The sequence below is a fragment of the Talpa europaea genome (genome assembly GCF_964194135.1).
Source record: "Talpa europaea genome assembly, chromosome: 15".
Classification (NCBI taxonomy): Eukaryota; Metazoa; Chordata; class Mammalia; order Eulipotyphla; family Talpidae; genus Talpa; species Talpa europaea.
This window is the reverse complement of record NC_140083.1, coordinates 11767151-11792943: the sequence shown is the minus strand read 5'-3', so window position 1 is coordinate 11792943 and position 25793 is coordinate 11767151. Positions and strand designations below refer to the sequence as shown.

The 25793-nt window shown below is 46.5% G+C and overlaps 1 protein-coding gene across 1 annotated transcript in view; it reads left to right on the top strand.

Annotated features, from left to right (window-relative positions):
• STAB2 (stabilin 2) overlaps positions 1-25793 on the top strand; it is a gene marked incomplete at its 3' end in the record, with an annotated part of 108588 nt that overhangs the window by 43940 nt on the left and 38855 nt on the right. Inside the window, exons 19-38 of the mRNA XM_084255091.1 lie at positions 382-468; positions 2155-2266; positions 3200-3380; positions 6009-6102; positions 7342-7500; positions 8022-8117; positions 8676-8768; positions 11355-11402; positions 12165-12301; positions 12734-12848; positions 13630-13707; positions 16026-16124; positions 16210-16317; positions 16520-16651; positions 17701-17829; positions 18607-18663; positions 19698-19793; positions 21097-21292; positions 23343-23438; positions 25255-25300. Of these exons, the coding sequence (XP_084111217.1) occupies positions 382-468; positions 2155-2266; positions 3200-3380; positions 6009-6102; positions 7342-7500; positions 8022-8117; positions 8676-8768; positions 11355-11402; positions 12165-12301; positions 12734-12848; positions 13630-13707; positions 16026-16124; positions 16210-16317; positions 16520-16651; positions 17701-17829; positions 18607-18663; positions 19698-19793; positions 21097-21292; positions 23343-23438; positions 25255-25300 (2159 nt within the window). The remainder of the gene's footprint in view (positions 1-381; positions 469-2154; positions 2267-3199; positions 3381-6008; positions 6103-7341; positions 7501-8021; positions 8118-8675; positions 8769-11354; positions 11403-12164; positions 12302-12733; positions 12849-13629; positions 13708-16025; positions 16125-16209; positions 16318-16519; positions 16652-17700; positions 17830-18606; positions 18664-19697; positions 19794-21096; positions 21293-23342; positions 23439-25254; positions 25301-25793) is intronic.

Below are 25793 nucleotides of genomic sequence, written 5' to 3'. Positions count from 1 at the left end.
CTCTGCTCTGCCCCTTCTCCTCTTCGTCACTCTTCTGCAATACTTTGTTCTCCCAGCACTTACCATTCTCTCGAATGCTCTTCTCTCTCTGTTTTGTTTTTTGTTTTTTTTTAATGTTCAAATTCCTTGCCTCCCTCCTGGCAGATGGAAGGCATTCTCCAGGAGAAGTCTTCCTTCATCTTTGTCAGTCCGGGCACCCCCCAGGAGCCTGGCCACAGCAGATGCGTGGTGAGCAGGTAGCTGAGCATACCCTGTGTCATCTGCAGGAGAAAAAGTCGAGCTCATAGGGAGGAGGCTGATGCTGTTGATTGTAACCCAGAAATGAACATGCATCTCCTGGAGGAGGGGGCGCTCTGTGTAGGTCACTGCTTTGTTTCTCAGGTACCAAAGTGCTGCAGCGGCTTCTACGGACCCGAGTGTGTCCAGTGTCCAGGAGGATTCTTGAATCCGTGCTCGGGAAATGGACAGGTGACAAGGATTTGGGTGTCTGCTTTTTCGTGAAGGTTTAAGTAGACCTTTCTTAAGTTGAAAATAATGTTTAAAACTACTAAACCAAGAAATGATACAAAGCCAACCGCTCTTCCCAGTAGAAATACAACACATCAGTTGCTAAAAGGACAGAAGGTGTCCACAGTAGAAGGATTCTTGGCTGTGGCAGTGGGGATGGAGGGGGTCGGAAGGGGGTTCAGTGATGTTATTACTGGGTCTGCCTGACCTTGGGCAACTCAGCGCATTTCTCTGGACCCCACTTTCCTCCTTGAGAGCTAGCGGGTGGGCCTGCATCCATCTCCAAATGCTTTCCAGGATAAGATTTTATGATACTTTAAAAAATAGGTATACAACACTGCTCAGTGATTGCTTGTTAACCCATCTGCAAAACCTAGTGGAAGGTAAGATCCAAACTTCCTCATCTAGTTTGAAGCTCTTGCATGACCTGAAATAGCAGAAAATGAAGAACCAATCACCATTCATTTATGTGGGAAAAAAATTGGAGCGTTCCCAGGCCCAAAAGATAACCTACCAAATAATATACAAAACCTAAAATAACATTAATATCCAGTAAGAGCATAAAGTGGTCCCAGGCAGGAGCCTGGAGATGCTGCAAAACAAACTCTGCACATTATTTTCACTTTTCACCTTCTGTCGTCAAAGTGAAAATCCTCTCCAGATTTGGCTTGTTTTTTTTTTTTGTTTGTTTGTTTTTTTAAGATTTATTTATTTATTTATTTATTTATACAAGCACTGGGTACAGTCAGAAGCGCAGGAGGGTGAGAGAATTCACCAGAGCCAGAGCGGGGAGCAGAACAGGCAGATTGATGAAGTACATTCTGAGGGGAGCAGCGGGCGTGGCAGGAGAGGTCTGTGCGCCATGTGGGCCCCTTGCAGGCGGCCGGGGATCGAACCGGCACTGCAGAGGCTGCAGGCAGCTTTAGCAGCCCAGCGCTCAACCGCTGCGCCACCGGGGGAGGCCCCCTCCCCAGATTTGTTTTGATTGGCAAAATTGGGACTAACGTAGGTCTTTGGAAAGTGAAGCGGCCAAACTTAAACCATTCAAGAGCAGGGACACCAGTGCGACCACCACAGCGGGGCAGTCGCGAGAGCTCCACACCCAACTTTGATGCATCTGGTCAGTAGAAATGCAGCTGCGAAAGGACTGGGTAGGTGGGCAGCAAAAGCGCTTCTCCCTAGAGGGAGAAGCCCTGCAGTTTGAAGTCACAGACAGCAAATGGGACTAAGAGAAGGGCCAGCCTTCAGCCTGAGGCGCGGTGTCTGCCATGCCATCCCTTAAGCACTGTTTGGCCCCAGTTCTCCAGAGAGGCCCCCCTCAAATACTTCCTTTAATGTTCTAAACTTGGCTGGGGACCTCAAAGGTTGGCGCTGTTTGAGCACCTTACCCGCCCCAACACAACTGCACTCTCCATGGAGCCCCAAAGAGTCAGGTCAAGCAGGGCTGAGCCTGAGCTCGAAGTCAGAAGCCTGAGATGGGTCGGTGGTGCCCAGGGCGTGGTCTGGAGCCCCACGGCCAGCCCCCAGGAAGTGACCTGCCCCTCTGCTGGGGCTGAGCTGCCGGATGACTGAGGCCTGACAGCCCCGGGCAGCCAGGGGTCTTCCTCAGGAGCAGGTGAGCAGTATCCTAAGCGCCCTTTGCTCCAGTGTGTAGATGGCCTCGGCGGCAATGGGACATGCATCTGCCAGGACGGCTTCCAGGGCTCCCAGTGTCAGTTCTGCTCGGATCCCAATAAATATGGACCACGGTGTGACAAAAGTAAGTGGCACTTCCTGAGCTCCGTCCACTCCTCCCCAGAAGGCCTGCTGCATGGTCACCTGCCTGGTGTCCTGCACCCACTGGTTTGGTTTGCCCCTCATCAGGGGCATTTCTTAAACTCTTGCTTCTCAAACTAGCACATGCCTGATGGCTGGGCCGCTCCCACAACAATTACTGAGACTGTAGACCCTCAGAATCTGAGGGTGGAATCTGAGAATTTGAAATTCTACCAGATTCCCAGGGGAGCCTTGATAAGGCAGGTCCAAGGACTGCATTTTGAAAACCTGTCCCTCAGGTCCTCCCCAGGTACCTCAAGTGATAGCTCCCCACTTAGGAACTGACTGTCTCCCTAGCTTTCAAGCAGTCCTCTCCATCAGCTCTTCCCTTTGCAAAATGTGTAACCTTGGGCAAGTCTCTCCACCCCTCTAGGTCACAGCTTCCTCATCTTTAAATGGGGGTCATAACAGTAATGACCTAAGAATAGGATAAGTTACAAATGGAAAGCACTTCCCTTAGAACAATGCCTCCTGCCTTGGAGGCCTAGGAACATGCTAACTATTATCATCTGTGGCTGCTGTTATTCTAAGTTCAGTGACATAACTGTCCAGAAGCTTGCAGAACATGTAGAAAGTTCTACAATAGACATTGAAAATAAAAGGTATATAATCTTAGAAAATGCTTTGTGTTCTTCAAAAGGACATCATGTGCATATTTTAGCAGATATTAATTATATCTTATACATCATTATATTAGTCTATAATACAATTAATATACTTATGGTAGTATATTATATAGAACATTATATAGAATATTTAATGCAGTTATTTAGATATATATTTGTAAGCTAAGATTAAAACTTAACAATAGAGTAAAACTAATAGATCAGAGCCTGGCATCCCCCAAGCCCTGATTGACCATGTGTCTTTTCTTCAGAATGTCTGTGCGTTGATGGAACCTGTGATAACAGGATCGACAGTGAGGGGGCCTGCCTTGCCGGGACGTGCCGAGACGGCTCTGCAGGGAGATTCTGCCACAAGCAGACGGTGGCCTGTGGGCCCTACGTGCAGTTCTGTCACATCCATGCCACCTGTGAATACAGCAACGGAACAGCGAGGTAGGCACCACCCTTACAGACCAGGCCCCTGGGTTGCATAGAAAGAGACCCTCCCTGCTCTCAGATCTCAATTCTACACAAACCAGAGACACACTGGGGTGGGGGGCGGGGGAGGAGAGGAGGGATTAGGGTCAAAATAAGGGGGGTGGGGAAAATAACCATAATGAAAATGCATACATTGTGCAAAAATGAAAAATGATGTAAGAATTATATAAAATAAAAGATAAATAAATAAATAAATAAATAAATTCTACATAAACCAATGCCTGTTCTCTCCAGTTGCCATTGTGGTTTCTGTGGAGAAAACTTCTGACTGAGATTCTGCATTGAGATTTCAATATTCCCTGCTTTGAAACTTGCCGGCTGTGTGACCTTGGGCAAGTGACTTACCCTCTCTGTGTCCCACTTTCCTTACAATAAGGGTGATGTTGTCTACCTGGAGGACAATTATGGAGAGTAGAAAACTGGATGTAAAAGCACCCCACACCAGGGACAACACATCATAGGATCTCAGTCATCAATCATGGCTCATAGGAAGCAAATGAAGATTTATCTATTTACTTTTCTAAATTTTTTAAAAATTATTTTTGCATAGAAGATCTGGGGTACAGGCCAGAGGTGTGGGGGTATGAGAGGATTCACCAAAGACAGAATGGGAGCAGAACAGGCAGATCTACTGAAATACACTGCTGAGAGGAGCAGCGGGTGAGACAGGAGAGGTCTGCTGTGCCATGTGGGTCAGCTCCCTGGCCTCTGTGGTGATAGCACTGAGACTAACCCCTAGGCCACCACAGAGGCCCAAGAGTTGTCTGATTTAATAGCTCCTCAACTTTCTGAAGTCATTTTACAAAAAAATTGGATCATTAGTAAGTGGACCACTGTGGTCTGTCTAAATATATGCAGTGAGCTTAAGAGTCAGGGAAGATGTTAGACAAAACCTTCCTCTCTAGGAACATCTGGTTCAAAGGTAATAAACACCTAAAAAATGTCTTGGGAAAGGCAGAGGATGTCTGGAGTTCTTGCCTGGTTTTTACACAACTTTACTTAATTTGTGATTATATACTTGTCAGCTTAACTGCTTGTGGCCTGTCTCCCCCACTACACAGTAGGCTGGGAGGCCAGGAATGCATCTCCATAAGGAGGTAGGAGCTACTGCAGTGCAAAATGTACAAATCATGGAGTAATCAAAATTAGCCAGAAAACTTCTTTTTTTAATTGTTATTATTTTTTTATATCATTTCTCATTTTTGCACAATGTATACATTTTCATCTTGGTTATAGCCCCCATACAATTTCCACCCCCGCCCCTTGTTTTGATCCTGCTCCCTTCCCCTCTCCCCATAGTGTGTCTCTGGTTTATAGTTGCTTATTAATTTTAATATTTTTGTATTATAATTAGTCTTTTTCCCGGTCCCTTATTCAGGTTTTCTAAATTCCTGCTATGAGTGAGACCATCTGGTATTTTTCTTTTTCTGAGCCAAAAAACTTCTTAAGTAACTCACAAAAGACTATTGACACAGGCCTGTAGATACTGTATAAACTTCGGAACATTAAACAGTGTTGGAACAGAGCAATCTACACAGGTCCGTAGATATTCTATACACTTTGGAACATTAAACAGTATTGGAACAGAGCTATCTATTCCTTTGAGCACCAAATATAATACAATAAATCCTACATAATGTCATATATAGGCTCTTGGAAACTGCAAATTTAAGCAAAACAATCTATCACAAAAGTAGATCCTCCATCAACATTGTCTCATTCAATGTGGACCGTGGTTATTTCTTCATGAATATTATAATGAAATGACAGCAAACAAAATGACTGTATTCAAGGACCTACAGTTATTTAGTTCTTCCAGAAGCCTTGAAAAATAATTTTCTTAATTGCAAAGTGCATAAGGCTGAGTTTGCAGTAGTCACACGGGGGTGGGGTCAGAGCTGCCACAGCACCTGTCACAGGGCCCTCAGTGGACATTAGCGGGAAGAACAAATCTCATCTAGTAGAATAGTATCCCAGGGGAGACACTTTGAGCAGGGCATCTCAGAGGGCAAGGAGTCAGGAAGGATGTCAGCTAACAGAATAAAGCACCTGAGAATGCCATTTGAAAAACACCCCCGAGGGGCCAGGAAAGAACAAGGAGCCAGTTCACATCGCCACTGTGAGCTGCCACACACAGGACAGGATAGAGCGCAACAGCTAGAGGCAGCTGAGGCAGAGGGAACAGCTAGATTATGAAGACGTAGATTCCTGCCCAGCAAAAGCAGAAAAGCTGCCAGATGCCGAGCCTTCTGGGGTGCAAGAGCCCTGCTGGAAAGCTCATTTGACATCACTCTATAAGGCTGTCAGACCCTTTTCTCAGATGAAAAAACAAGGTATCCCAGAGGTTAAAGGACTCGCCCAGGGTCAGAGATTGCTTAGGGTTGGAGCGTGGACTCCGACCAGGCGTCTGACTGCAGCCCTCAGAAGCCGGTGACCACGTGGCACACAGCTCCCCCATAAGGGCATTGTGGGGCCAGGAGCCACCTCCCCTGGCTGCCGCCCTCTGGCCATGGCCAGAGCATGCCGGAGCCTGCTGGAGCCTGGGGTTCTGGGTCTGATATTGTGTGCGCCCTTTCTTTGCAGCTGCGTTTGCAAAGCCGGATACGAAGGGGACGGAAGCCTCTGTTCAGAGACCGACCCTTGTGGAGGGTCCAGCCCTGGGGGCTGCAGCCGCAATGTGAGTCTTGGGCTTTATTTCCAAGCTGCCTGGTGTTTCAGGCAATTCTCAGGGCAGGTCTTCCAAAAGGCCACGTGGGGTTTCAGCACATGAAGCCCCTTTGCTTGAACCTGAAGCTTGAAAGACGGTGCCCAGGGCCTTCTGTGAGCTCCACGCATGGCCTAAATCCACATGCGGGGCAGGGGCAGGTCCACGTGTGCAGGGGGCTTTGGACCTTTAAAAACCCAGCCGAGAAGCAGATAGTGGGATGATTAGCATAAACTCCTGGTGCAAATGTTTCTACTTGTTCACTTGCACAGCAAGTTGGGTGGATGCCTCCACGAATGTACCTGATCCCATTGTTTTCCCACTGACCCAGTGGAGCAGATATCAACACCCCTATTTTATTGACTAGGAAGCTGATGCTAGTGGATGTTGGTGACTTGCCCTAAATTCTATTAGTGTCTGGGGTGTAACCCGAACCCTGGAGATGATTAGTGAAAATCTTGTTTTCACTAATACCTTTTGAATATCTTCACCCACAACTGACCTGGTCACCCAATTGGTCACCAAAGTTGAATAGCTAGTCTCCCTGCCCCTCTCTTGCCCACCTCCTGTCCACCCCTTGTCCACCCACAGCCAGAGGTGCTCAGAGGGAACCAGGTCATCTTTCTCCAAGGCTGAAATTCCTGCTGCTGAGGACGAGACCCCAACATGAATGCCTTGCCCTAGCCCAGTGGACTCCCCTGGGGCTAGCCTCACCCACTCACACAGCCTCACCTTACCCTTCTCTCTCTCTCACCTTGTGCTTCAGCCTCCTGATGTGGCCATGCAGGGGCCTGGGAGTTAGAACAGAGAGGACAGTGGTTAGGAGCTTGGTGTCCAGCATCATACAGACCTGGGTTGGGGCCTCTTTGTAGCTGTGTGGTCTTGGGCAAGTTACTTAACACCTCTGAGTGTCTGTTTCCTAACCTGTAAAGCAGAGATAATAACAGTATCTTCTGCAAGTTGGTGACCTACACCTACAAAATACTAACAGTCCCTGGCTCCACAAATGACAGCGATGGTCAGGAGCTGGCCAACAAGCAACTTGCCTTTTCAATCATCCAATACTTTCCATTGGTCTCATGCAAAAGTGCATTTCATCATTTCCATGGTACCCCATGAAAACATGTGTTTCTAGAAACCTTTGTTTTGTTTCTAGAATCACATAGTGGGGCTGAGGTTTCAGAGGCTTTACTGCTCCTTTTTCTCCTGCAGGCAGAATGTCTCCAAACTGGCCGAGGGACCCACACCTGCGTATGCCAGCAGGGGTGGACAGGGAATGGGCGGGATTGCTCGGAGATAAACAACTGCCTGCTGCCTAGCTCTGGCGGCTGCCATGACAACGCCACCTGTCTGTACGTGGGCCCCGGGCAGGTAGGCACTGGATTCCTGCAATCGATTTCCCCCCAAAATACAGAATTGGTTTGGTTGGAACTTATTATAGCATTTGTATCATTTGTAAGAGTGAAAATGGTTAATGGTCACAACAAGCCTATGATGTAGATACTACTTTAATCCAATCCTGTAAGAGGAAACTGAGGCACAGGAAGGCTAAGTGCTTTGCTTACATCATGCAGAGCACGCACCTTGACTCAAGATTCATGCCTAGATTGTGTAATTCCAGAGCTGCCCTTCCTCACCAGCCTCGACCACACCTAAGCTTTCTGTAGCACTCTGCAGCGTGTTGATCGCTTGCACATAGCCTCAGGAACTCTAACTAGGGAACAAAACATAGAGTTGGAGACCAGCAACTCTGAATCTGAAGTGTAACCAGCAAGAGACATTATGCTGTTCTCCAGGAGGCCCGGATAAGAGTTGGTCTTTCTGTCTCGTGGGGGCAAGGAATGGAAGGCAGTTGTTTTTAATAACCCTCTTGACTGTGCTTGGAATTATAGAATGAATGTGAATGCAAGAAAGGATTTCGAGGCAATGGGATTGACTGTGAACCAGTAACTTCATGCTTGGAACAAACTGGGAATTGTCACCCACTGGTGAGTTTTCTTTTATCCTTACTTTAAAAAAATGAATTACATGAGAAAGAAAGCGTAGATTATCTCTTATCTGGGTCTAGGAATGAACAAAATCTCTCTTGCTCCAAAAGGAAATCCCAAAGCAAAATGTGAGAGTTATTGCAAATACCACTCCATTTCGAAGCTTGTAAGAACCAACACAGGGTTGCTAAATAAAATGCAGCTGCTGGTTAGATCTGAATTTAAATGAATAATTGCTCAGCCTAAGTGTCCCCCAACTATTGCTCAGAACATTGCATGTACATACATACGCTAAAATGTATTCACCATGAGGTTAAACTGTGAGTGGTGGATTCTACTTGCTAAATCTGGCAAGGATGCAGAGAAAGCATTGAATTGTGGGGAAATAAGAGCCGCAACAAACATGCAAACAGGAGTGATTCCGTCCAGCACTGGCAGGTGTCACCTCTAGCATCTCGGCACCGAGCCTGCCATTGTCACCTCTGATGGAGCCTGATGTCCCACAGGTGTCACTGACAGCCAGGCAAGGAACCCACTTCTTTGTCTTCCTTTTATCAGGCAACCTGTCAGTTTACCTCTGGCCTCTGGAGCTGTGTTTGTCAAGAGGGCTATGAAGGAGATGGTCTTCAGTGCTACGGAAATGCAGCCGTGGTAAGTGGAGCTCCACAACAGAAAAATAAAGACCAAGCTCTTTCTTAAAATAAAAGCTCTGGCTCAGAGCCTTTAGCATGCAGCTCCAGGAGGCTGCACATGAAGCAAACTGCTTCTCACAGGTGCCATATTGGTCTGAGATGGGTACCAATTTTCTACAGGATGCCCAGGGCTAGCTTTTATTTGGCACCTTCTGTGTACCAAGCAGCCCTGGCCTGGCCTCCCTTCCTTGTTGTCCCACCTCTTCCACTCCCAGACTTCCCAGATGAGTCCTTTGCCCCTGCGGAGCTCCCTGAGGGTCCTGTTTGGGTTGGGTGCTTCTATGGGTCCCCAGGGCTCCCCATGCTTATGCCTGTCTTTGGGGTGGGTGTTAGACACCTTCTGGGTACCAGGCAAGACTTGATATGTAACAGCACCCACTGAAACTCACAACAACATGCTGAGATTGCGCAATTATTACAACCATTTTGTAGATGAGGCAGTGGAGACTCTAAGCAAACTTGCCTGAGCTCTAGAGAGAGAAAATCAGCCCACAGCTGTTCAAGCGCAGAATCCAGAGCGTAACCTCCAGTTCAGAATAAGCCCTTACGTGACAACCTTGACAGGTTATCGGAAACTGAGACTTTAATGGAAACATTAATGAAAGCAGGTTCCCAAAGAATGTCCTTTCATTCAATGTCACCAGTATCTTTTCACATCAATGTTGTAATAACATTGAATGAAACAACCTTCTTCAAGGATCTGCTATCTGTCAATATCCATCACCCCAAATTGTCACTGTGCATCCCTTTACCTGTCGCCCCCACGCCTGGGTTATGAACTCTGGAGGGTAGGTGTTTGTCTTTTCTGTGAATATTTGCTGAAATGAAAGAAAAAAATAGACTAATTTTCTAATCACTGACTTTTTTTTTCTGCTCATGCTTTGATCTCTGCCCCTCCTCTCACTGGCTCTACCCATCCTGGGACCTTCAACCTTCCCAGACGAAGCCTTGTCCGAGCCCACGAGTCTTGGCGGCTGCATCGGCTGACCCAGGCCTCCCCTGCCTTTTCAGGAGCTCTCTCCTGGCAGCTAGACCATGGAGTATAGACCCAACATTTTTTCTGCTCTGTCCATGGGCCACATTCCCTAAAACCTTATAATCCTAGGGTCCTACTTTTACAATGTTCATCTCTTCTTACAAAAAAAAATTGAAGTTCAACTCCTCGGCGACACTTCAGGCATTTTCACACAGGTCCAACTCGCTTTTTTCCACACATTTTCCTCTCCTACTTTGCTGTCGCTCTTCCAGCTCCCTGGCACCTCAGTCCCTTCTCCTACAGACCCAGCCTTGGGCTTTCCTCCAACAGGTCCAGCTCCTCTTCCTTAGAGCAGCCCCTTCAAAGGATTATGCAAGCATCCCAGGGCTTGTTCCTGCCAGTTCGCTAATTTCCTTTGTAACAAATATTGACTCATTTATTGACTAACCTCAACTACGCTCCAAAAGCAGTTGTGAGAGCTCTGAGATTTGTTGCTTTGGGCTAAATTTGCATGTAATGGTTGCCATTGCCATTTTCATGGTGTTTTGTGATTCAAAAAAATGTTTTCACATCCACTAATGCATTTTATATTCATCATCTCAGGAGCAAGGAATCATCATCTTCATTTTTCAGCGAAGCCACTTGAGTTCTCAGAGAGGTTAAGTGACTTGCCCCAGATCACACAGCTAGTGAATGGCAGGCTCAGAAATTAAACCAGTCCTTTTTCACCCCAAGTCTGAAGCTTTTTTTTTTTTAATTTTCTCAAACATTTATATGTCACTGATCCATTGGCAGTGTTGGTTTATCCTTCCAAGATTTAACTTCCCCCCAAAAAACAACCATAAGTGATATAAGAGCAAGGTCACCTTTTCCCTTTTACACCTTATATCCTCCCTTGACTCCACCCCGGTGCCATTTGTGGGGTTTCAATGTACTTGTTCGTGAATTATCATATCCATGGCAGATAAATTTAAAGTAAGAGTGGCTAAAACTTACAGAGCAGTGCTACATGATGGCTTGCTTGCAAGCATTTTCAAATTTCACTCACTCCTCTCATTCTCAGCCCTGTGAGTTGGAGCTTTTATCAACCCCACTTCACAGATGGGACCATTGAGGCCCAGAGAGATGAAGTAATTGCCCTAGGAACTAGAAAATGGCCTACCCGGCCCAAAACCCCTCTGCCATGGCTGCCTGGTCCAAGCACTGCTCAGCATGGGCTGTGAGAGTCCACTGGCTGCGCTCTGTGACCCTCCATGGAGTTGAAGGTCATGTTCTCCCAACCCAAACTCTGACTTGGAAGAACTATAAGTTGTTGCTTCATTAGAAGTTTCTAGAACGACTTCTTTACCTTGACTATAGAAGAGTTGAGCCTTTCAGCATGAAAGAAATGGGAGGTTCTTGCAACACGGGAATTCAACTAGCTGGAGCAGTCTTCGTGTGGGCAGGGAAAACGCGCCCAGCCCGGGCAGGTGAAGTGCTGCCCAGAAACGCTCTGTGGTGATGCTTCTCATTGTTCCTTCCCTGTCTTCTCTCCATCTCTCCCTCCCTCCCTTGAACGGTTTGAATAAGGAATTGTCAGCTCTCTCCGAGGCAGCTATATTTAACCAGTGGATAACTGTGAGTACCTTTGTTGAAATTTAAGATGCAAATATATATAATTTGAGAGATTTGGACTGCAAATAATAGAAAACTGAAAATGCAGCGGGTAAGAAGTGGGGCGGGCAGTTGTCGAGAGCCATGGTTCTCAACCCTGACAGCGCTCTGGAGTCAGACGGAACACATTTTTTCTCTTAAATATCCATGGCTGGCTCCCAACCCCAGAAACCAATTCATTGATAACAGGTTCACCTTGGACATCAGTGTATTTTTTGTGTGTGTGTGGGTGGGACCCTCGCCAGTGGCCAGGGAACAAACCGGCGCTGCAGAGGCTGTGGGCAGCCTCGCAGCCCAGCGCTCAACCGCTGCACCACCAAGGGAGGCCCTGGACATCAGTGTATTTTAAACAGCTCCCTGGTGATTCTATCCTGCAACCAGGGCTAAGAACCTCTGGTCTAGGGTAAGTGAGGGCAAACAAGCATTTCAACAAATTCAAACTATTCCCTGACTCTTCATCTTGACTAAAGAAAAATGAGCGCTCATGATTCAAAGTGTGACCTGATTTGAAACATGTGTCTTTTGACAAGACTCACACATTTCAAGTAAAGGAATGAGTTTCAGACAGAAACATGAAGCCTTCACCACCAGGAAAGGGGTTTCTGGCACCTTCCCAGGAGCCCTGATAATTCCATCCCCTGGGAAGTTGGCATTTCTGCCAGGCTAGGTCAGCTCAGTTGGTGACCAAACATGAGTCAGGCTACTTTCTTTTCCTTCTGTGATCAGAATGCTTCTCTGCAACCCATGCTAACAGCCACCGCAAACCTCACTGTCCTCGTGCCTTCCCAACAAGCGATAGAGGACATGGACCAAGAGGAGAAAAACTTCTGGTTGACTGAGAGCAACATTCCAGCCCTAATAAAGTAGGTATCATCTGTTTTATTCTTCATGATATACAACTGGGCATTATGTCAATGAAGTTCAGGGAAGTGGAGGGAAGTCACATGGGCCTTCAAGTTCACAGAGTTGAGCACATTCTATGCTCTAGAGTTTCCACTCCCTCCCTCCTCCTCAGAATAGTTACAGTTAACACCATGGCAGTCAACTCTGCCCCAAGCTCTCTTCTAACTACTTTACCACTCCCTTATCCTCCCAACAGCCCAGTGATATAAATCATCGTTATTCTGATTTTACAGATGTGGAGACTGAGCACAGGGTCATTACATAAGTAACCCACAGGTCTATAGCTGGTAATTGCAGAGGTGTATTTTGAGTCTGGTGGTCCAACTCCAGAGTCTGTTCTCTTTACCACATGCACTGGTAGTCGATGCTATCCTTGTGTACCCTTGTCTTAGGCACCACACACTGCTTGGCTCTTACGCAGTGGCAGATCTGCAGGCACTGTCGTCCTCTGACATGCTGGCGACATCTTTGCAGGGCAACTTCCTACACCTGGCAAAGGCAGATGGGGTAAGTGGCCACAGCAACTGGTCTGTTTAGTGGAAACATCACCTATGTTCCTATTGTGCTTTTAAAATTTTGGAGATTGTGGAAATTTCCAAACATGAACAAAAATAGATCAAGAACAGAACCTCCACATAGGCAAGCATCATCCATCTTCAACAATTATCAACAGATATTCACACAGAGAACGAGAGAGATCCTCTAAAATGTACCCTTGGGCCCTGCCTAGCAGCAAAACTCTTCCCTTTTTTCATGAAATAGAATAGAGTAGAAGGAGATTTGTTGACCATTTGTTGAAGGTCAGAATGCCTTCCATATGGCAGGGGAAGGTACTACTATTTCATTTCAGGTGTGCAGGTGTGCAATGTCCAATAACACACTTTACCGTAACTCATCGTCCAAAACTGTGAAGGTCATGGCTGCTCAAAATGTAGCAGACCCCATGGCCTCCCTGGTGGCGCAAGGGGTTAAGACGCAAACTATGAAACTTGCCCCAGCTACTGCAGCATGAGTTTGATCCCCTGGCTGGCCAGGGAGCAACCCACACAGTGCAACAGACCTCTCCTGACTCGCCCTCTGCTCCCCTCAACAGTGTATTTCTGTCGATCTGCCTGTTCTGATCCCCATTCTGTCTCTGGTGAATCCTCTCACCCCCTACCCCTCTGGCCTGTACACCAGTTCTTGTATGTATAAATAAATCTTTTTTTAAAAAAGTAGCAGACCCAGAAATAATCTCAATCCCTCAGTGTGCTCCATGCCACTCACTCCCCTGTGTCCATATTCACAGAACGTCACAATCGAAGGAGCGTCCATCGTCGATGGGGACAATGTGGCCACAAATGGAGTGATACACGTCATCGACAAGGTACAGCCCCCCTACACACTGCACCCCTGCACATCTCAGCAGCTCTTCTCCCTTTGTTGTTTATCCTCCTGTACAGGGCCTTTTTTTTTAATTTATTTTTATTTATTTATACGTGCACTGGGTGCAGTCAGAAGCGTGGGAGGGTGAGAGAATTCACCAGAGCCAGAGCGGGGAGCAGAGCAGGCAGAAGGACTGAAGTACACTGCTGAGGGGAGCAGCAGGTGGCAGGAGAGGTCTGCGCGCCATGGGGGACCCTCCTCTGGTGGCCAGGGAGCAGCCGGGGATTGAACCGGCGCTGCAGAGGCTGCGGGCAGCTTCGCAACCCAGCGCTCAACCGCTGCGCCACCGGGGAGGCCCTGTACAGGGTCTTTTAAAAAATTCTTCCCCTTAATATAAAAATAATCTGTGTCATGCTTCATCACCTTTATTTTAAAGTCATTTAGAGACTTTTCTTGTGCAATCCGACTTGGTGGCCTTTACTCAGCTTATTCTGCAACAGACCCCATGTCAAGTATGACTGCAGTGTTATATTCCTTATTTATGGGGACACCTTAAAAGGCACACAAGAGCCATAGAATTCAGAAATTGATATACAGCTACAATCAAGAACTGGAGAAAGGCCCCTGGTTAGCACACCTTTTCAGTTCCATTAACCCCTTTCACTATTGCACCCTCAAAGGATGGGCTGGGGAAGCAGAAGAGGATGGGAAAAGTATTGTGAAATTTTCATTTTCTTTAATTCAGTAGTGTTCAAAGGTATAAAACAGAAAAAAAATCAGTGGGCTTTCAGGTATCCTATAATTTTCAGTTACTATATTAGGATCATTATTCAAAATTAAGGGTAGAATTTAGGGTGTATTGGAAACTTTTGAAAGGTGGAAGATTAGAAAAGACAATTAACTAATAGCATTTTAACTAAAATTATTCTACTTGGCACTTATATAGTCATTTTTTATTTTAAGTTACAAAGAAAGGTCAACTATTTCTGTTCAGGAAAAAAAAAAAGTCTATTTGTAAGATTCCTGGGTACATTATTTTGCAAGTACCTTGCAATTCTCTTGTATTACCAAGAGGCATTAAGTGACACACCATTTCTGAGCAAGTGGTTCGTCACTTGCAGGAAGCTATACTGGGTTTATGATTTCATATCATGCAAAGTAACATTATTTATCAGAAATATTTTCTTTTCAAATCTTGATTTTCAAATGTTTTTAAAAACCTGAAATTACCTCTCCTTTTTTTTTACATTTTTGATGTATACCACCTAATTATTAGAATGGCACCTCAACGCATCTCCTAAACTGAGTATAATTATCAAGGGGGCAAGTTCAAATCTCCCCTCCTCCTTGAAGCCCTCCCTGATCTCGCTGCAGCCCATATTAGAATGGCAGCATGTCAGGAGAGTAAATTCTAGAATCACACAGAATCTGGGTACAGTCACTTCACTAGCTATGTGACCTTGGACAAGTTACGTAACTTCTCTAAGTCTCCTTATTCTTCCCGTGAGAACAACAACCCCTCTCTCTCTTTGCCCCTCTGCTCTCCAGGGGCCCCTCAATACCTGTAGGTTTTATTCTCTTTTCCACCCTCTGAAATCCCCTGAGTAGACACCCTTTGGTATTGGTAGGTGTGCCTTGTGGAATCAGTCCTGAACACCCACGTGATGGCACGTCCAGATGAGTGGACTCTCTGTTTTCTGTGCCCCTCATCAGCACTGGCACTTCGGGTTACATGAATAATTGGAACGATTAACAGCCCACTGGGGGCCCAGCCCTGTGCCAAATATCACGCATCTCATTATCTCCTCTGATTTTTGGAGCCCTAAAAAATGGGTGGTATTGTCCTCGCTTCCCAAATGAGACAAGTGGGGCCACTTGGGGTGAAGGAAGAGGATTGAGGAAGATGTTATAGGAACACAAAAGATTCAAGGGTGTGTCAGCACAGTCAAGCTCTCTGCTTAGCCTCCGGGTTGCACTGCTCCCTCCGGAGAGCCTTCTCTCTACTTGTCTCATCGACTTTGGTTACCTTTGTCAGATGTGCCATGAATAGCTATGCAGACGGCACCTGCATCAAGGTGCTTGACCTGGGGGTGGAGTGGGGCTAAAATCCAGTCCATTGTACTCCTCAAGCTCTGCTCTCCTTCTGGTGTTGCAAACTCTCACAGGAAAGGGTGGCATTTTTTAATTTACCAAAGTATGCCATGGAGTAAGTGTCCCCACTGTGACATATTGTTACATGACGTGAACCTATTGTCATATTGGAGAGCAGCAAGTCCTGCCAACACATGCTGACAGAAGATTGGGGGCTTCCTTTCCCAGGTCCTGGTTCCCCAAAGAGGTCTAACTGGCTCCTTACCAAACCTGCTGACCCGACTGGAACAGATGCCAGACTATTCCATTTTCCGGGGCTACATCATTGCAAGTACCACCTTCTCAGGTACCACCCCTGCTCAGGTTACGTGGGCATGGAAAGGCCTCACATGCTCATCTCTTCCCCCCACAGCAATATAATCTGGCAAATGCAATCGAGGCTGCTGATGCTTACACGGTGTTTGCGCCAAACAACGAGGCCATTGAGAGCTACATGCGTGAGAAGAAGCTTGCGACTCTAGTAGGTATTGCGAGTATGAACCAGGGAAGATGTGCAATTCTCCCAAGCCATCGGTCTCACGGCCCACTTTAGGATTTCAAATTGGTTGTGTTCTGATGCCTCGGGCAGCACTTTGGTTCAACAGTGCACTGGTGACCCCCACACTTGAAGCAGCCCATCAGTGGCTGGTGACCAGCTGACCTTCAGTCCTGTGTGTTGTCAGGAGGAGGACATCATCAGGTATCACGTGATCTTGGAAGAAAAACTGCTAAAGAATGACCTTCACAATGGCATGCACCGGGAGACCATGCTGGGCTTCTCCTACGTCCTCGGCTTCTTGACCCACGACAACCAGGTGCGAAGCCTCCTCCTTAAAACCCAGGCGTGAGTGTCTCAGCCCCCACCATCCACGTTGGAGGCGTCACCTCCACGTTGGAATCAGCTCACCAGACCTTCCTAAGTCTCATCAGCAGTGACAGCTGTCTGTGTTCCGCTGTGAAGTGATAATTAAGCCAGGCTGTCAAACTCATCATCCTCTCCGCAGTCAGCCTTGCAACCATCCCTGCAGCTTCACTAACCGTTCCTAACTGGCGCTTGGCTCCTGGCAGCTATAGATGCCTTCAGGAGGGATTCCCAACAAACCCAGTAGACAGTCCCCAAGCAGTCTCCACCATGGACGGGAACCTGGTCACAAAACCTACCCCCCAGGAAGGGGCCTATGAGATGCTTCTGGATGCACTAAGGAAAAACAGAATCTAAATTACCACACACTCCATATTTGTCCCAAAGAAAAGAGGGGGTAAGGCCGGCCTCTGAGCAGCCTCTACAAACTGCAAAATGATGCTCCAAACTCTCAAAAAAAAAATGCTAGTTATTTTTATTGTTAGAGAGCTGTCACTTAGCTTTTCTGGGGTTTGTATGCAAATCAACCACGGGGTAGAGAGATGCTGAAAGGACAGAGATGCTGAAAGGACACCTCCATGTCCAGGTTTCAGCAGGCGTCCACGCCTCCAGGACCACCCCAAGCCATTTTTCCATAGGAATTAATAGGATGAGCATGATTCCAATTTTTTCAATTTGGAAATTTTTCAATTTTTCGTACACTAATTAATTTGAGGGGTGAGAGAAACCACAGAGATCATCTAAAACAAACTTTTCCTTTCACAAAAGAGACAGTTGAGACTCAGAGAGGAAAAGCAACACAAGGTCACACAGTCTATATGGTGCGGAATGCAGGACTGTTCCTCGGGCTCCCCTCCCCCAAGCACGTCTCAACTGTGCTGTTCTGGTGAATATGGCAACGTCACCTAAGTCATTTCCATATAGACATCCTCTAACCTCCATTTTTCCTATTTTGATTAAAATGACCCCAATAAAAATTCATATTTAACCCTCTATTTGCAGCTCTATGTAAATGAGGCTCCGGTAAACTACACGAACATTGCCACTGACAAGGGAGTAATCCATGGTTTGGGGAATGTTCTGGAAATTCAGAAGAATCGATGTGACAATAATGACACTACTATTGTGCAAGTAAGTTACATCCAAGCCAATGATGCAACTGAAGAGGGCTTCTTATTCTTTTAAATTTTTAAGCACAAGACTCTTGGTAAGAAACCTAACAGAGGGCCTCCCTGGTAGCACAAGGGGTTAAGACACAACCTATGAAGCTCTCTGCAGCCACTGCAGCCTGGGTTCGATCCCCGGCCAGGGAGATATACACATGGCACAGCAGACCTCTCCTGACTCACCCGCTGCTCCCCTCAGCAGTGTATTTCTGTCAGTCTGCCTGTTCTGTTCCCCACTCTGTCTCTGGTGAATCCTCTCACCCCTCCCCTACACCTCTGGCCTGCACCCCAGTTCTTGTATGCATAAATAAATAAATCCTTTTAAAAAAAAAAAAAAGAAAGAAACCTGACAGAGCATCAAAATTCATTTCAAAAACTATCTCAGGCCACGGAGCATGCATGGCTGATAATTAAGGCATGACCCCTGCCCTCTGTGAGGGTCACAACCCAGGGCCACAAGTGTCTGAAGCCATTACAATTTAAAAGGATGAGATCTCCACATTTAAAGGATTATTTGCTTCAGAAGAGTGTTGTGGAAGAAAGCAGTGCTCTAACATCCAAGACCAGAAGCTGTCGCAAAGGCCATTGAGGAGGTCGACCAGATGAATTTCTTTCATATCTTTCGGATTTTCAATTCTATGTCCTAGAGCCTTAGTTTCAAGCCCTGAATATCTGATGCTTTATGTTGCACAAAAAGTAATAACCTGGAAATTTTTTGTGTGTGCTCCTGTGTTTTACCAAGGGAAAGTGTGAAAAGTGTCCTCACCGGTCCATCTGCCCATTGGGAACTAAACCACTGGTAAGTACGTTGTCTGCTTTGATAAATAGTTTCTAGATCCCAGAGAGATCCAAACTGGAAAATAAATCTCAAACAGATTTCATTTTTACTGCCCTCATTCTTTCATTTTGGTTTTGATTTAATTGTACTTTCTTAGATTGACTGCTTCTTTCTAAAGTCTCAAATCTGTTCCTTTTTAGACCAACACAAAATGTAATTAATAAAGGGAAATTAGGGTTCATAGCAACAGCATACAATGCAAGAAGGAATTTTGCACCTTCAACATTTTTCATACCCCAGTAGCCAGAGAACAGGAGCAAGAAACCTTATCAAGAAGACAGAATCCATCTCCAAAACTATATCCAGAAAAGATCGGCTCCACCTACCTGATTTCCTTTTAAGAGCTGAAGTAACAACTAAATTTTTCTAACAAACAGATGGCAGACTGGGGGGAGGTAGACATGTCTTTGAATTAATTACCAATCTATGTTTCTTGTGCTATTTATTGTAAAAATAATTCTGACACCTTGGCCTCCCACCTGCATACCAGATACTGATAATGCTCACCCTGGTCCCAAGGATAAAGTCTTATGCACCTTCTACCGCATGATAACAGTAGTTGATAATGGTACCTGATTCTCTCACTTGAGTCTTCAGTGAATCCTATTTATTACAGGTCTTTGCAACCAGCCTTAAACTTTTCTCAGAACAAGGCAGAACATGAATTAATAAATAAATAGAAACCAAGGCTCATATCAATCAATTCTGGAAGAACATTTTTATCTGGTGTCCTCTACAATTCTTCCAAGTTGAGTTCGTCTTCTAGAGAAATGTTCTTGTACAGAGCATCACCTTTAGTTATAATTTTTTGGGATTTGCCACCTGGTGTTCTGGCACCAACCTTGGATTTGTGTTTTCTTTCTTCCTAAGCAGTTCCAAGAAGTCAACGTCCTCCCTTTCCAGAACATTCCTGCCACCTACTTGTCCTACTTCTTTTAGATATTGGAAAACTTTTTCTTAACTGAAAATCTGATGTAAGCATTACTATTTCCTAGGGTGAAGAGACGAGGAAATGTATCTTTACCATGTATTTCAACGGCAAGCGATCCCTGTACATCGGGTGCCGACCAAGATGTGTGAAAACCATCATTGTGAGTATGGTGGTGTCCTCTTCCCCCTAATTACTGTAGCATTGGGAAGTAGAATCCTGAGCTACACTTCTCAACAGGCCTTGGCATGTATGCTTGTGCCTCCTCTTCCTCCTCACTATCATTGCCACTCAAAGTATCAGTGGTAACAATAAAACTCAGGGCAGCCCTGTGAGTCAGCCATGGTCAAAAACCAGAATACTCAATTGCATGAAGAAGAAAATGAGGGACAGAGAGGCTGGGAAGATCTGCCTGTTCTCAGCAGGTGACATGTCCTATGAACATGCTTGCAAATGAAAGAGACAGAAGAAATCATGATTTACTCTAGGGAAGGTGCACCCAGTCATTTAGAACATAGGACCCCAGAGCTAAGGACCTCTTCGCTATTGCTTTGGAATCTCAAGGAATATTCTCTACAGCTTTAGTCCTGCTTGTTCCCCTGGAAGACTAGACATAGCCTCTCCCTGTCTGGTAGAGGAGAGGTATTTTTGTCCTTAAGCTGAAGAGCTTGGGGCCACAGGAGATTTTGTGTTTTTGTGCACTCAGAATAAAGGCAGGCTCAGACCTCCCTGGTGGTGCAAGGGGTTAAGCACTGCACTGTGAAGCAATCCATAGCCTCTGCAGCCCGAGTTCAATCCCCGGCCGGCCAGGGGGAAACCCACATGGCGCAGCAGACCTCTCCTGTCTCCCCCGCTGCTCCCCTCAGCAGTGTATTTCATCAGTCTACCTGTTCTGCTCCCCACTCTGTCTCTGGTGAATCCTCTCACCCCCCACATCTCTGGGCTGTACCCCAGCTCTTGTATGCATAAGTAAATCTTTTTTTAAAAAAAAGAATAAAGGGAGGTTCAAGCCAAGCAGACAGCTCTGCACTATAAGAGATTCCCTTCTGGAATTTCTGGAATGCCCCAAACCTCCCCACATTGGCCACCCACCTTCAGCGCCAGATGGAACAGCACACAATGGCTAAGGGCCCAGGTCTGGGGAAGGGCAGGGATTCTCCATCCACACACCCGGATACCCCCTCCTCCCAACCCATCCACATCGATTGCATTATTCTTTACTTTACTTTCCATCTTTCTCTCTTTCATCCTCTTCTCTTTTTCCTTTCCCTCTCTCCTACCTCCTTGGCACAGCACCCTGGTCCCTGGCACCCTTGGAAATTGCTCAGCCTCACCTGGTCCTCAGGGGATCTACGACCCTTCCAGGTGGTGCCAAAGCTCCAGGGGCACATGCAGCCTCACCCACAGGATTTCCAGACCTGGGACAAACCAGAAGGTAGAAGAGCCTCCTTGTCCTTCCATTTCAGACGAGAGAATGCTGCGCCGGCTACTTTGGTCCCCAGTGCCTGCCCTGCCCGGGAGGAGCCAAGAACATCTGCTCCGGAAGCGGCGTGTGCCTGGACGGCCTGAACGGCACAGGCACGTGTGAGTGCGGAGAGGGCTTCAGCGGGACAGCCTGCGAGACCTGCACCGAGGGCAAATACGGCATCCACTGCGACCAAGGTGTGCCCCCTGCCCCCCCAGCCCCGGCTCCCCAAAACCAACTAAGAGTGTGCAAGAAAAGAGCAACTCTGCTTTAGCTCCTAACCAGCCAGGCCACCAGGGTCCCCGCTATTGCGTGAATTGTAAGAACGTCCATGTAATTGACAGAGCGGGGAGTCCTGACACTTTCAGTCACTATCCCCAACCTGCTGACCCAGCCCCCCCAGTCTGTTCACGAGCATTCCCCCAGGGGCCCCCCGATCCTGTAGTCACCTTTGGGTACTGCCCTCACAGTTACACTCAGTTCTGGACATGGCCTGATAGTACAAGAAGCAGATTTGGGGATATGATCTCATTTGATCCACACGGGAACCTTGTACACTTGGGTAGGGCTATACCCATTTTGCAGATGAGGATATTAAGGCAAGGAGGTCAACAGACTTCCCCCAGGCTCACATGGGGCGAGAGACAGAAGGGAGATTTAGATACACACCTTGCCGGGCTCCAAAGCCTTGCTCTTGTCTCAGGTTGGCTGCAGGTGAAGCTCACTCTGTTGTGCTACGTGTTTTAGCTGCGTCCACACCCATGGTGAGCTATTCAAGCCACGTCATCTGCGTTCTCTCACCCAGATGCCTTGTGCCCAGGGACACACAGTCATGAGGTTGACATGAGAGGCTGAGATAAGAAGGCATGTTTTTAACACTGTACTAAAAACCATCAATTTGACCTAGTATCACTGTTTTCTCTCTCATCAGGAAGTCCAAATCAGACCCCCAAAATACCCCTCTATCTTTGAATCTCTATCACTGGGACATTGACTATATAATTAGAATCGCATGCTCTTTTTTGCTGCCTTAGTTAGAAGAATGATCTGCTGGTGTTTGTGCAGTAATTCCTAACCCCATCAGAGATGACACTCATGGGGTCCTGCAAACCCCCAGGGCAGAAAGCTTTTTTTCCAGAAAGGCATGCCTAGCTCTCACCCAGATCTGAGAGAGGCTCAGGACACAGCTGCATAACAAAAGAACAGGTGTTTTTGTTGCTGAAAAGGCAACGCTGCACCAGGTTTATATCAACCCAGAGCAAATTGCTTCTTCTGATAGCCACTCTTAGGGAACAAACATGGTTCCATCCTGGAGCTCCCACACACCCGAGATTCTCAGCTACTCCTACAGGACACTCTCATGCTGCTTAGGGTACTGTCCTGCCTGGCCACACAGTCCTAAATCCTGATTCACCTGTTAGCTGGCTCAGTTCTATCTCCACTGCCTCTTTGCTTCCTGAGAGTCGAGTCCCCCATGAAAGACAATGATGATCAGGTGTGTTAGTGTGCCACCAAGGGGCACCCAGGGATCAAACCCAGAGGGTGCATGCTCTAAAACAGGGTCCTGCCATCCACTGCATAAAGACAAAGGCAGCGTATTTTTAGCATGAAAGATCTTTAATAGAATTGGTGTGCATAGAGGGGGAAGAAAAAAAAGAGTATATGCCTAATAATGCTTCCCCATAACACTTCCAAAATCTGGCATCCCCCTAGGCAAATGCCCAGCATTAGGGCCATCCCAGAGAAGGACCACTGAGGCTTAAGAACTTGTCCACAAGTCTAAGGCACCTTCTGTCAGAGAATGGCAAGAAGGGGGCGAGAGGGGCCTGGCAAGTCTGGGACAAAGGGGAGAGAAACAAAAATACAATCATGATGACGGGGGCCATTGTCATCAATGGCCATTGACATCACCATTGTCAGCGTCCCCACGCCTCTCACCCAAGTGTCTTTTCTAAGTGACTACATCTCTCCTCCATTTGTCTCTCCCCCCCGCCAAGTCCTATGTGCAAGTCGAAGCCAGAGAAGCAAGAACCCCTTCTTCTTAGCCCACCTCTGCCTCACCTGGTCACTCAGCTCTGCATCTCATTCCCAGTAGCTAATCAGAGGGGGCTGCATGTAGGTGGGAGCAGGGAACATGGCACCTCTCCTAACAGGTTGGAGAATATTGTGCACTGACATGAACCTTTGTAGTAAATGATAACTGAATATGTGTCAGAGGGTGATAAAATTGGGGCTTTTTCCACCTAGCATGTCCTTGTGTCCATGGGAGATGCAGCCAAGGACCCTTGGGTGACGGTTCCTGTGAATGTGACATTGGTTGGCGAGGCGTGAAATGTGACATTGGTAAGAACAAGCCCTTCAGTCCCGACCTGTTTTTCGCCTCTCTTCTCAGCAGCAAATTTTTTTTCCCTTAAAAAAAAAAAATGCTATCTTTACTTCTTTGTTTGGTAATAAAAGTAATTGCTATTTGCAACAAAAAGTTTGCAAAATAAAGAAAAGCAGGAAGAAAATGAAAATCACACACGCTCCCAAAGCAGGAAAAAAGCACCATGATTTTTTTGTGTTAGGCTTCTGACAATTTCCTAAGCAGGTAAACCTACATGAACAGGACCATACTCTACATCCTGCCGGGTAGGTGCTTCTCACTTCACACCTGCCATGGCCATCTTTCCATGTGAAGAAATGTAGATAAATATCATTTTCTTTATTCCACACAACAGTCCATTCTATGGCTGTACTACACCTTTTAAAAACCAGTGTTCTGCTACTATAAACAATGCTCAATGAGCAACTCATGTATCTATTATTTTATCTTTGTTTCAATCCATTTGGTTAAATTCCTCAAAATGGGACTTCTGAGTTAGAAGCTACCCCTTGGGGGGGAAGGTTTTGCTATGTGTTGCCAAATTGACCCCCAGCAGGTCTTTGGGGTTTCCCAAACCCCACCACATGGTGTTGATGTTACCCAAAGTGCTCCAGGGGATAGGTGAGAGAGAAGAGAATTTCTGGGGACAGAAGCGCAGGATCAGCATGATGTGGGGAAGCTCTGGTCTAGCAAACCAGAGGATGACAGAATGCAGGAACAGAGAGGAGAGCCCAGCAGAAAAACTAGAGGTACAGACATAAGTCAGCTTCTGCTGAAGCCAACAGCAAATCCCTAAAGGGTTTTATTTGCATTTTGTTTGCATTTTAGAAAGAGCATTCTGATGCTGAATTGGAGCAGCAACACCGCAGAAGTAGGAATCAGCCTCCTGTCTTCTGAGCCAGGGGCTAAGGAGATAGCACAGGCACCAACCAGCCTGGTCCACTCTGCTGGGGTGTGGATTTGCAGAGGGAGAGCCCAAAGCTCCACTTGATGCTAAAATCAAAGGAATGCAGAGTTAAGAATTGGTTGAATAGCTGAAGTCAGAAATCAGGATGGGCCCAAACCACAGAGACATCCTGAAGCAGGTGTCAAATGCCAGGGAGCACAGCTGGGGTTCTAAAAGCCTGAGGGTAGAGGGGTAGAGAGCAAGGGTCACTTAAACTGGAAGGTGGCCTGGGGGAAATCCCTAGAATGGATACAACAGTTCACCCCTGGCTTCCAGAATGTGGAGCAGGGAAGACACTGAAGTGACAGGGAACAATCTGGAGCTGTAGGAATCTTCAGGAGACAATTCAAGTCTGAAGTAAGAAGTGGCCTGACTGTGGGAAGGAAAATGGAGACATTTGATTGGCAAATGAGGAAGAATCCAAAACTCACTGTGAATGGATGCTTGTTCACATCACTCTGTAATAAAACGATGATGAAGAAACCAGAAAGAATGGGAAATATAAATAAAATCGAAACGCAAGCCCCAGGGAAGAATTTGCATCAATACCAGGACCCTAAGGGAGGACACTGTATTTTATTCATCCTTGCATCCTCACCACCTAGCTCAGGGGCTGACACACAGTAGTCACTGCATCAGTATATTTGACCTCCAGGTTGTCCTCTGAGCTTCCCAGCAGCCAAGGTGAAAAAGGATTGATAGGGTCACATAGTTTTACATGGATCACAAGATGCATGCCTTTTACTTCAGAGAAAATAAATCTTGTCCTTGCACCAAGTACTAAAAGAAAGTTCTTGAGTGATGTTTGGTGAAAACGAGCTGACACTCTGATCCTTTCTCTTTTTCAGAGATCACACAGGACAACTGTAATGGAACATGCCACACCAGTGCCAAGTAAGTACCTTCTGGGCCTCTTTCGGGGACAATGCAAAGGGGATTCTTTCCTAATAGCATCCACCTCAGCCCTGTCCTCATGGGAGTAGTTTTCTGAACCATTTATAAGGATTTAGGATAAATTTCAGTCTGAAACTAAAATACCTTGAAGAAGCCCCCATCAACTTGTCAAAGTCAGATCTTTGAATAAGCTGTCACCTGAGCAAAATGCCAGTCGTCACCCCCATTCAAGCCCAGGGAATCTCATGGAGGTGAAGGGCTCCCATTGGGCCTCACTTTCATCAAACCATGTGCCCAATTTACAGCCAGACCTTGCTTCTTCATACTTCAACTTCATACTCCTAATTTCCAAAGTTGTTTTATTAATTAAGAACCTAGTATCTGGAGTTAGAGGTGAATTCAAATCAGCCTGAAACTTTCACCGACTGTGTGAACTTGTGTCAGTTATTTCTCCGAGCCTCAGTTGCATTCATCGGTACATAGGAATAATAAT